At 45.2% G+C, this 12,814-nt stretch overlaps 1 protein-coding gene across 1 annotated transcript in view; it reads right to left on the reverse strand.

Annotated features, from left to right (window-relative positions):
- The window catches only part of ano9b (anoctamin 9b), a 97,380-nt gene continuing 84,566 nt past the window's right edge, over nucleotides 1-12,814 (reverse strand). Inside the window, exons 22-24 of the mRNA XM_056279069.1 lie at nucleotides 10,120-10,213; nucleotides 2,217-2,329; nucleotides 1-504 (exon numbers count right to left, since the gene is read on the reverse strand). Of these exons, the coding sequence (XP_056135044.1) occupies nucleotides 468-504; nucleotides 2,217-2,329; nucleotides 10,120-10,213 (244 nt within the window). The 3' untranslated portion in view covers nucleotides 1-467. The remainder of the gene's footprint in view (nucleotides 505-2,216; nucleotides 2,330-10,119; nucleotides 10,214-12,814) is intronic.

The raw sequence follows: 12,814 nt of genomic DNA on the forward strand, positions 1-12,814 counted from the left end.
ATGGAGGTCAAACTTTATTCCTGGTGTTCCTGAAGGACATTGTGGGGCCCTGTTGACTTGAAAGGGAAATGTGAAGTGAAAGAATGTGATGGCCCAATGAGCATCAAGTGGTTCTAGTGTGGCCTGTTCAGACTCTTTAGATTAAAAATAAAAAATGGAATAAAATCCGCTGATTGTTGAGAACAAAACAGCAGACGTCCCATCTACTGAAGGAAAGATGGTGGATGACAACTGACAGGGGATGTTTCTGACTGACAGTGGATGGATGAAACTAATTGATGACCCATTGATGATGAAAACTACCCAGGGGTGAAGAAGACGGTTGGTGGAGTGATTCGGAGTTTAGACTAGATTCACACCAGTCTATTATTCTCCGACAGAATGTAAACCAGTTTGTCTGTCCAGTCTTGGTAACAAGAGAATGGACACTGATTCCAAAGTCCACCACAGGAGGTCCTCAAGAGATGCTAGACGTCCGTTGATTTATTGTAGCGCTTCATCTCACTGAGGAAATAGAAAATACACACACACACACACACACACACACACACACACACACACACACACACACACACACACACACACACACAATAAATCCCCGTATCACCGCCAGGTGGTGCGAGTCTTCCTGAAGCTCGGGTCCTCTACCAGAGGCCCAGGAGTTTAAGGGTTCAGCGCAGCATCTTAGCTGTTGCTAGGACCAGTCTTCTGGACAGAGACCTCAGATGTTGCTCTTGGAACCTGCTGGAGCCACTCTCCTAGTTTGGGGAGAGTGTGGTGGTCGACAAGGAACAGAAGACCGCAGTAGTGACCGATGTAACAGTCCCAAGTGACAGAAAAATCAGGAAGAAAGGCTCATGAGAAGCCAGAGAAACACCAAGGGCTGAAGGCAGAATGAAATCCACAGTAGTCCCAGTGGTAATAGGAGCAGTAGGGGCTGTGACCCCCAAATTGGGAAAGTGGCTCCAGCAGATTCCAGGAACAACAACTTCTGAGGACTCTGTCCAGAAGAGTGTGGTCCTAGGATCAGCTAAGATACTGCACAACACCTTCAAACTCCCAACCAAACTGACACAAGGTTTTTTTCTTCTTCTCCCCAATTGTACTTGGCCAATCTTCCCACTCTTCCCAGCCGTCCCGGTCTCTGCTCCACCCCCTCTGCTGATCTGGGGAGGGCTGCACACTACCACATACCTCCTCCCATACATGTGGAGTCACCAGCCACTTCTTTTCACCTGACTGTGAGGAGTTTCATCAGGAGGATGTAGCACGTGGGAGGATCACGCTATTCCCCCCAGTTCCCCCTCCCTCTGAACAGTCACTCTGGCTGACCAGAGGAGGCGCTAGTGCAGCGACCAGGACACATACCCACATCCGGCTTCCCACCCGCAGACACGGCCAATTGGGTCTGTAGGGACGCCCGACCAAGCCGGAGGTAACACGGGGGATTCGAACTGGCGATCCCCATGTTGATAGGCAACGGAACAGACCGCTACGCCACCCGGACGCCCTGACACAAGTTTGAATAAAAAAGCAATGGCTGACATGAGTGAGTGCACGAGTATGATGTACAGGAGGCAGTAAAGAGGCCCCTGTATGACAGAATCTACACGATCCTTCGTAACCCTTCTTATAATTACAATTAGGGACTTTACATGTGCATTAGAAAAGGTATTGTAAGTACACAACTCTCGACAAAATGTACTCACTAGAGTGCAGCAGCAAGTAAGAATGAAAGGGACAGTAACGCTGTGATAAAGAATGACTTGGTGACTCTGAAGTGACGGCTGCTGAATGAGGAACTTAATGTAGGGACATCAGATGATAAAGCCTGAAGACTGAGTCAAACCTTTTCTTTAATCACAACTTTAACTCTCTGTTTTGTTAAGTGAGTTATCCAGCTACTGCAAGTATTTCAAATGTTACTCAATAACTCTGGTGGTAGTAGTAACTCATAACACTAACCACCTCCAACAGAGCTAATGTAATATTACCATGTTATTATAGTATTATACCTTCACTTCATCTCCCAGCTCAAACGATTTCCATGAGGAGAAGTCACATTAGCTACTCAGTATTACAGGTGGACTTCAAATACTTCTGGCTGATATGTTAATGCGCTATGGGAGAGGGGTCTGTCTCTAAAGATGAACGTGTTGGAATCAAATGAACTTTTATCCTGCAGGCTGAACAGAAAAGTGTTTTTCACCACTAACCAAAGTTCCTCCTTCAGTCTGCTGAGTTTCTCCTGCAGCCGCTGGTTCTTCACCCGCATGGGGCTGTTAGGCACAAACCAGGCTGCTATGAACTTACACACCACCACCACATGCTGCGGAGACACACACACACAGACACACACACACACACAGAGAGACAGACAGGCAGACAGATCACTTATGTGACTCTTTCCATGCATATTTCATGGACTTTTATGAACGAAAGTTCGTCACCAGTCAGTGACATGAAGAAGCTTTGCAGTTTCCCCCCACAAAGTGTTGAGACGCTCACTGAGTCGTTCAGAGTCCACCTGACAGCTGCCTAGGAAGGAAAGGCCATCATGCGCTGTACCCCAAAACAACCAGATATAAAATAACAATACAGAGCGCTGTACCCCAAAACAACCATAATACAGAGCACTGTACCCCAAAAGAACCAGATATAATATAATAATACAGAGCGCTGTACCCCAAAACAACCAGATATAAAATAATAATACAGAACGCTGTACCCCAAAAGAACCAGATATAAAATAATAATACAGAGCGCCGTACCCCAAAACAACCAGATATAAAATAATAATACAGAGCGCTGTACCCCAAAAGAACCAGATATAAAATAATAATACAGAGCGCTGTACCCCAAAACAACCAGATATAAAATAATAATACAGAGCCCTGTACCCCAAAAGAACCAGATATAAAATAATACAGAGCCCTGTACCCCAAAAGAACCAGATATAAAATAATAATACAGAGCACTGTACCCCAAAACAACCAGATATAAAATAATAATACAGAGCACTGCACCCCAAAAGAACCAGATATAAAATAATAATAGAGCACTGCACCCCAAAACAACCAGATATAAAATAATAATACAGAGCACTGTACCCCAAAGCAACAGATATAAAATAATAATACAGAGCACTGCACCCCAAAACAACCAGATATAAAATAATAATACAGAGCACTGCACCCCAAAACAACCAGTTATAAAATAATAATACAGAGCACTGTTCCCCAAAACAACCAGATATAAAATAACAATACAGAGCACTGTACCCGAAAACAACCAGATATAAAATAATAATACAGAGCACTGCACCCCAAAACAACCAGATATAAAATAATAATACAGAGCACTGTACCCCAAAACAACCAGATATAAAATGATAATACAGAGCACTGTACCCCAAAACAACCAGATATAAAATAATAATACAGAGCACTGCACCCCAAAACAACCAGATATAAAATAATAACACAGAGCACTGTACCCCAAAACAACCAGATATAAAATAATAATACAGAGCACTGTACCCCAAAACAACCAGATATAAAATAATAATACAGAGCACTGCACCCCAAAACTCAGAATTTATCCTCTAGGAGTCATTGTCAGAGCTATAGATGACAACGACAACGACTCCTAGAGGATAAATTCTGAGTCTCATCACCAGCCAGTCAGACTAGCTTGGTCTAGTCAGAAAGGCACGAACTGAGGAAGCCTCTTGGATGAGAAGCGAAACGTCTTCACGGATATATACCAAGTCCAGTTGCACTTGATTCAACTCTTTTGGATAACCATGACCTGGATGAATGAGAACATTCACAGACTTACCAGAGACTGAGACAGAAGCCCTCACTCACCAAATGCACGGTTCTCATATTTCCTTATGGTTCACATACACCACTGCCTGCCCTAGGAAAATTCACCTCACTGGTCAAATCCAAATCGCGCTTCACAAATGCAACATTCCATGTGCTGCAAGGAAGTAATGGCTGTCTACTGGGCTATGACACTGCCAGTCAACTGGGACTAATCAAAATCACCAATGCTCTTCACACATCTCCACAACAGCCAGAGCAGCCCACAAGAACTTCAACCCAGACAGAAGTGAGGGCAGTGGATGATCTCCTCACTAAGTATGCTGACCTCTTTCAGGAGATAGGAAAACTGAATGACTTTCAAGTCAAGTTGCACATAAAGAAATGTCCCTGCCATCACACGACCTCACAGAAGAGTACATTTTCATGTAAGGAAGTGAATTGAGGCTGAACTGCAATGTCTAGAGTACGTTGACATCATCGAAAAGGTGGATGGTCCCACTCCCTGGGTCTCTTCAATTGTTCCTGTTCCAAAACCAAAAGACCCGGAAGCAGTGTGCATTTGTGTGGACATGAGGATACCAAATCGGGCCATCAAACGAGAACGACATCTCACACCTACAGTAGATGATGTGATACAATCACTCAATGGAGCCAGGTTCTTCTCAAAGCTAAATTTGAACAGTGGGTATCATCAGCTAGAACTAGAGCCGTCCCCTCGATATATCACAACATTCTCCACCCATGTAGGGCTGTGACGTTACAAAAGACTGAGCTTTGGAGTTTCATCGGCTGCAGAGGTGTTCCAAAATGCCATTCAACAAACCCTGGATGGCATCCCAGGAGTAATCAACCTAAGTGATGACATCTTAGTGTTTGGGAAAACAAGAGCTGCCCATGACCAAGCTCTTGGAGAAATGTTTAAGCGACTGAGGGAGAAGAACCTAACTCTGAACAAGGCCAAGTGCTCATACGCACAAACCACTCTGGACTTCTTCGGATACACATTCTCAGATGGAGGATTCTCTCCGGATCCCAAGAAGGTTCAAGCACTTCACAACGCTGCTGCTCTGACTAATGCCAGTGAGGTCCGCAGTCTTCTGGGCATGGCAAATTACAGTGTCTGTTTCATCGAGGATTTTACAACAATAACCTAACCTCTGAGAGAACTTACAAAAACTGTTCATTAGACCTGGGTGGAAAAGCACCGGAGGTCTCTCGATGAGATGAAACTAAGTCTAACAAGTGACGCTGTGATGACCTACTTTGACCCACACAGACTAACTGAACTGATAGTTGACGCAAGTCCAGTAGGTCTTGTGGCTGTGTCTGCACAAAGGAATGGCCCAAATGAACCAGCTAGAGTGAGTAATGCAAGAAGAGCGCTGTCCCCCATTGCACAAAAATACTCACAAACAGAATGGGAAGCACTTGCGATCGTGTGGGGCTGTGAACATTTCCACATATACCTTTACAGAGCACCCTTTACACTTATCAGTGATCACAAACCGTTGGAATGGATTTTCAACAACCCTAAATCCAAGCCACCTGCTCGTATAGAACGCTGGAGTCTATGTCTGCAGCCTTACAACAACACAGTCCGCTACAAGTCTGGTAAGGACAACCCGGCAGACTATATGTCACTGCACAATTATCACTTATCTCAGACAATGACAGACAAGTGGAAGAATATGTCAACTTTGTTACAGCAAATGCTGTCCCCAAGGCAATGACTCTGAGTGAAATTCAAGAGGTGACCAAAACTGACCCCACCCTGTGCGAAGTCATCCGACTCATCAAAGAAGGCTCATGGGAGTCACTGTCCGAAAAACAAGGTGTTGCTGATGGAGTGGATTTTGCTGCTCTAATGTCATTCAAGAAAATCAAAGATGAACTAACTGTGACCGCTACGGATGGATGACACCGTGCTACGAGGCACGAGGATCGTTGTCCCTCATTCGTTACAAATCAGGGCTTTGTCACTGGCACACGAAGGCCATCAGGGGGTGGTCAAAACTAAGAGGTTGATCAGAAAGAAAGTCTAGTTCCCTGACATTGACAGACAAGTAGAAACCATGTTAGCTGGCTGCATCCCATGCCAGGCTGTATCCCATGCCAGGCTGTTGTGCCTAATCACACCCAAGAACCTCACCGCATGTCTGAGCTACCATTGTCACCATGGGAAAAAGTTGATGTGGACTTCTGTGGCCCATTCCCTTCTGGTGATTACCTTTTGGTGGTCATAGATGAATAATTCAGGCATCCAGAGGTAGAGATTTTGCAGTCCACGTCAGCCAGAGCCACGATCCCTAAACTCAACGAAATATTCTCTACACTGGGAATTCCATTGGAGGTCGAAACTGACAACGGCCCACCCTTCCAAAGCTCGGAATATTCAGACTTCGCTACATACTTGGGTTTCAGGCATAGGAAGATAAATCCGATGTGGCCTTAGGCCAATGCTGAGAGTGAACACATCATGCGTACCCTTGAAAAGATCATATGTGCTGCCCACGTTGAAGGTCGCCCATGGAAACAGACTCTGTACGCATTCCTCCCCAACAATCGTGCTACGCCTCACTGCTCAACTGGAATGGCAACTGCAGATGTGCTGTTCGGGAGGCCCCTCAGAATCAAGCTGCCTGAATCTCCTTTACTTCTCAGTCTCGGGCTGATGCAAAGCTACGACAAGCAGATGCAGTGGCAAAGAACAGGATGAAACACAATGCTGACAGGATGAACCATGCTGCTCCTTTGGCTGTGAAAGTAGTCCTGTGTCGTCAAAAGAAGGAGGGGGAGCTATGCTCTGCTTACAATCCCCGCCCATACAGAGTCATCGCCATGAAAGGCTCCATGGTGACAGCCAAACACAGTGACCATGTCATCACCAGAAACTCATCCCACTTCAAGATCCTCCCGGTGGCTGAAAATCACCACTCTCAGCAATGTGGTTTGAAAGGCATGGACTGGACTGAAATCCACCCTGAACAAATCCCAGAGCCCTTAGCCCCTAACCCCCCTGGGCCAGAGTCACCTGTTCAGAGATACCCAGTCAGGGTAAACAGAAGACCCCTGTCATACCTCACTGACTTTAAAGTGAACTGATTAAAAGGTACAGTGCAAGAGAAAGTTTGCGTTGGACTGGTTAATAATTATTGTTAAAAAAATGTAAGGAAAGGAGGGTTGTAATGGCCATGCTTTGTAACATGTTCAGTAATGTTTCTGGTGTTAGTTTTAATGTTTATTCTGATCACAAGGGGGCGCTCTAGGTTAAGTGGAAAGCCCGGAAGCAGCGGAGTGAGAGAGATCTGTTAGTATGCCATGGCTAGCAGATACACTAGCAGATGTACCGTTGTCATTATGCAAATGTTTCACTAAAGATTCCAAAATGCAGCTTCATGGTATTTGAGTTTTTATTTCAAAACTTTACATCATTTACCTCCCGTAATGTTTCTTATAATGTAAGAAACAAAGCACAGCTGGAAGGGCAGCTGTATGTTATACCGTTATCCTCAACCAGGAAGTGACCCATATTCAATCATTTAACCGGTAACCTTCTTTCTTCTTCTTCTTTCAGTTTGTTCCGTTTCTCAGGGGTCGCCACAGCAGATTTTGTAGTTTCCATCGGTACCCTGTGAGGGCACAGCACCAATGGTGGCCGTTGTTAACCCGGGCCTCGACCGATTCAGTATGGTCTCGTCAATCTGCATACTGATTTGGCAAAGTTTCACGTCGGATGCCCTCCCTGACACCACCACTAACCCTACGGGTGGGGCACAGGTAAAGTGCTGGATGCCATCCCAGTATTCATGGACTTGCACCCATGCCTGTCGCCTAATTTGACCCGTAACCTTATATTGTTCTAACCGAGCATATTTCCGCCCGCTGCGGGATTCGATCTGGCATTGTACTGCACCACGAGGTGACATCGCTAACCGCTCGACCAAAGGGGGCCGACCCACCGGTGAGCAGCCAGTGAGTCTTTTAGTAGGTTTCAGTAGTCACCCTCTCCTGGAAGCGCGCCCTCGCGCTTTGTTATTCCTGTGCTCTGAAGAGACTCCCAGGACACGCTTCCAGACACTACAGGATCCAACCGCTGCCACCAATGTAACCGAGCATATTTCCGCCCGCTGTGGGATTCGATCCATGGTTGTACTGCATCATGAGGCGACATCCCTAACCGCTCGACTAAAGGAGGCGACCTCCTGGCGAGCGGCCAGTGAGTCTTTTAGTAGGTTACAGTGTCAGATTAGCTACTCTGCTAATCTGTTTTACAACTTACAGTTTAGTTTTTCCCCACATTGAAAGGAACTTGGAGACATGTGAATGCTTCTTGTTGGTGACTCCATTTAATTTACTTAATGTAGGGTAAAAAAGGACCAGACAAAAATATACTGTATTGAACATTCAATTTAAGGTAATTTAAGGCTTTTAGGCTTTTCAACAGCTGCCGTCACCACGACAACCACGGACACACTCGGCTGAAAGTCACCAGCACACAGTCACAAGTTAAACTGAAACACCTCTAAAAAAAGTCTCGTCACTGCATCTCAGCTCAGACAGGCTACTGGGGTTTAGTCCAATCAGACTGCGGCTCATTTGTAAACAGCGTCTCAAAGCCACTCAAGGACTCTGTTATTTCATCTACCCTCAGGTTGGTCCCGCCTACATTAGTTAACCCTGAAATGGTTGTATTTGAGACCTTTTTGACAAGAATTGATCGTTTTTTATTGGGTTAAAAAAAATCTCCCACGATTAATCGACTGCTTGACTACTTTTCAGAAGTAGTTGATGACTATTAAGATGCAGCAGTAGTGAATGCCCTATGGTAGAGTACCTTGCCTCACGCTGTGTTTGTATGTGGTCCTTAACTAAGCTGAGCAAAGTCAATAAAAACCATTCAAATTTCATCCGGCCTTATGTTTCCATCTCAACTTACCACAGTATAGAAATACACAATGGTTGCATCCCCATAACGGTCAACTAATATGTGATTTAGCTCATCAAGGCTATTACTAAATCTGTTCATTTGAAAGTACAGCATACCTTATCGTCTACAAATATGCTATATGGACAAAAGTATTGGGACACACTTCTTAATCACTGAATTCAGGTGTTTCATTCAGACCAATTGCCACGGGTGTATAAAATCCAGCGTTGTACTGTCATACGATGCAACCTTTACAAGAAGTCAGTTGGTGAAATTTCTCCCCTGCTGGATATTCCACGGTCAACTGTAAGTGGTATTATTGAAAAGTGGAAGCGTTTAGGAACAACAGCAACTCGGTCATGAAGTAGCAGACCACGTAAAGTCACACAGCGGGGTCAACGAGTGCTGAGGTGCATAGTGCGTAAAAGTCGCCAACGCTCTGTTGACTCAATAACTGCAGAGTTCCAGACTTCCTCTGGCATTAACATCAGCACAAAAACTGTGCACCAGGAGCTTCATGGAATGGGTTTTCATGGCCCAGCAGCTGCATGCAAGCCTTACATCACCAAGCACAATGCCAAGTGTTGGGTGGAGTGGTGTAAAGCACGCTGCCACTGGACTCTGGAGCAGTGGAAACGTGTTCTGTGGAGTGACGAATCACGCTTCTCTGTCTGGCAGTCTGATGGACCGGTCTGGGTTTGGCGGATGCCAGGAGAACGTTACCTGCCTGACTGCATTGTGCCAACTGTAAAGTTTGGTGGAGGAGGGATAATGGTATGGGGTTGTTTTTCAGGGGTTGGGCTTGGCTCCTTACTCTCAGTGAAGGGAAATCTTAATGCTTCAGCATACCAAGATATTTTGGACAATTCTACGTTTCCAAATTTGTGGGAACAGTTTGGGGAGGCCCTTTTCTGTTCCAGCATGATGGTGCCCCAGTGCACAAAGCAAGGTCCATTAAGACATGGTCTGGTGAGTTTGGTGTGGAAGAACTTGACTGGCCCGCACAGAGCCCTGACCTCAACCCCCATCGAACACCTTTGAGATGAACTAGAATGGAGATTGCGAGCCAGGTCTTCTCATCCAACATCAGTGCCTGACCTCACAAATACTCTTCTGGCTGAATGGGCAAATATTCCCATAGACACACTCCAAAATCTTGTGGAAAGCCTTCCCAGAAGAGTGGAAGCTGTTATAGCTGCAGGGGGGGACCAGCTCCATATTAATGCCTATGGATTTAGAATGAGATGCCATAAAAGCTCCTGTAGGTGTAATGGCCAGGTGTCCCAATACTTTTGTCCATATAGTGTACATTAAACTAATCAATGCAAGTGAGGAGGAATGGTCTGCTACATCTGTACTTACCTCGAACAGAATGATGAAGGCAAACCGCACGGCCAGAATGAGCCAGAACTGAGAAGTCAAACTGTAGTCTTCAGAGCTCCTGTAGTCCTTATAGCTGTAAACACACACACACACACACACACACACACACACACACACACACACACACACACACACACACTCATTCATTCCTAGGGACAATTTAGTACAGCTGATTCATCTGACCTACATGTCTTTGGACTGTGGGAGGAAACCGGAGCCCCCGGAGGAAACCCACGCAGACACGGGGAGAACATGCAAACTCCACACAGAGGACGACCCGGGACGACCCACCAAGGTTGGACTACCCCGGGGCTCGAACCCAGGACCTTCGTGCTGTGAGGTGATCATGCTAACAACTGCGCCACCGTACCGCCCCAACTCAAATACCATAAAGATAGATATTCAACCCTCTGAAAAACACTTCAGCATCAACTGTAAAGCTGGAGATGGCGTACATCTGGGATTTCATTACAACGTGGGCTTTGAGATGAACAAAGTCTCAACGTTATTTGTACAACCAATGTATACCAACTGTTTGCTGTTCCGTCTTTCTTTCCCTTCACTTCTGAGCGGTGCAACCTGAGATTTCCTGGCAGTCTTTATTGTTACTGTGATTTGTCACGTTGACTCACAGCTTGCTGTCAGAGCAGTATTATTATTATTATTATTATTATCATCATTATATTATTATTATTATTATCATCATTATTATATTATTATTATCATTATTATAATTGTTATGTTATTATTATTATTATTATTATTATCATCGTTAGTAATGTCAACATCACCATTGTTAATATCATTATTATTGTTAGTATTATCATTATTGTTATTGTTATCATTATTATTGTCATCATCATCATCATTATTATTGTCATTATTGTCATGATACAAATGTCCTTTAACTTCATGCCATAACCAGCACAATAAGCGGGCGGGCCAATTCCTTGGGCCTAGGGTTAGAATGAGGTAGAAGTCTATGTGATGGATGGTGCCTTTCTTAGGATATGAGATGTTCCAAGTAGTGCCATCCTCTGTAGTTCTTGTATTCTGATGTTACCCGGGATCCGTTGGGTGTATTTCCCCCTCCCTTTGTTTACAAGTCCCAGGGCTCCTATCACTACTGGTACTGTTGTGGTTTTTACAAGTCCCAGGGCTCCTAGCACTACTGGTACTGTTGTGGTTTTTACAAGTCCCAGGGCTCCTATCACTACTGGTACTGTTGTGGTTTTTACAAGTCCCAGGGCTCCTATCACTAATGGTACTGTTGTGGTTTTTACAAGTCCCAGGGCTCCTAGCACTACTGGTACTGTTGTGGTTTTTACAAGTCCCAGGGCTCCTATCACTACTGGTACTGTTGTGGTTTTTACAAGTCCCAGGGCTCCTATCACTACTGGTACTGTTGTGGTTTTTACAAGTCCCAGGGCTCCTATCACGAATGGTACTGTTGTGGTTTTTACAAGTCCCAGGGCTCCTATCACTACTGGTACTGTTGTGGTTTTTACAAGTCCCAGGGCTCCTAGCACTACTGGAACTGTTGTGGTTTTTACAAGTCCCAGGGCTCCTATCACTACTGGTACTGTTGTGGTTTTTACAAGTCCCAGGGCTCCTATCACTACTGGTACTGTTGTGGTTTTTACAAGTCCCAGGGCTCCTATCACGAATGGTACTGTTGTGGTTTTTACAAGTCCCAGGGCTCCTATCACTACTGGTACTGTTGTGGTTTTTACAAGTCCCAGGGCTCCTAGCACTACTGGAACTGTTGTGGTTTTTACAAGTCCCAGGGCTCCTAGCACTACTGGTACTGTTGTGGTTTTTACAAGTCCCAAGGCTCCTATCACTACTGGTACTGTTGTGGTTTTTACAAGTCCCAGGGCTCCTAGCACTACTGGTACTGTTGTGGTTTTTACAAGTACCATGGCTCCTAGCACTACTGGTTCTGTTGTGGTTTTTACAAGTCCCAGGGCTCCTATCACTACTGGTACTGTTGTGGTTTTTACAAGTCCCAGGGCTCCTATCACTACTGGTGTTGTTGTGGTTTTTACAAGTCTTAGGGCTCCTATCACTGCTGGTACTGTTGTGGTTTTTACAAGTCCCAGGGCTCCTATCACTACTGGTGTTGTTGTGGTTTTTACAAGTCCCAGGGCTCCTATCACTACTGGTACTGTTGTGGTTTTCATTCCCCACATTCGTTCAGTCTGGATTTCAAGGTCTTTATATTTGTACAGTTTTTCAGTTACTTTTACTGAGGTGCTCCTTTCAGTCGGGATGGACATGTCGATGAGAGGGCAGCTTTTTTCTTTTTTGTTCTTGATGATGATGTCTGGTCTGTTGGCCTTCATCTCATGATCTGTCTGTACTGGCATGTCCCATGAGATTGTGATGTCGTCTTTTTCTGTTACTGTTTGGGGCCCGTGCTCGTACCATTTTTCTTTTGTGTTGGTGTTGAATTCTTTGCAGATGTTCCAGTGCAGGTATGTGGCGGCCTTGTTGTGTCTTTGTAGGTATTCAGTTTTGGTCAGCTCAGGGCACCCTGCCACCATATGGCCAATGGTTTTCTGGAATTGACCACATATCCTGCACGCTGGGTCTGTGCCATCTTGGAGGATTTTGCTCCAGTAGTAACTGGTCTTGGTGGCCTGGTCTTGGGCAGCGATGATAAAGCCCTCTG

This window comes from Lampris incognitus, chromosome 4 (genome assembly GCF_029633865.1).
Source record: "Lampris incognitus isolate fLamInc1 chromosome 4, fLamInc1.hap2, whole genome shotgun sequence".
Classification (NCBI taxonomy): Eukaryota; Metazoa; Chordata; class Actinopteri; order Lampriformes; family Lampridae; genus Lampris; species Lampris incognitus.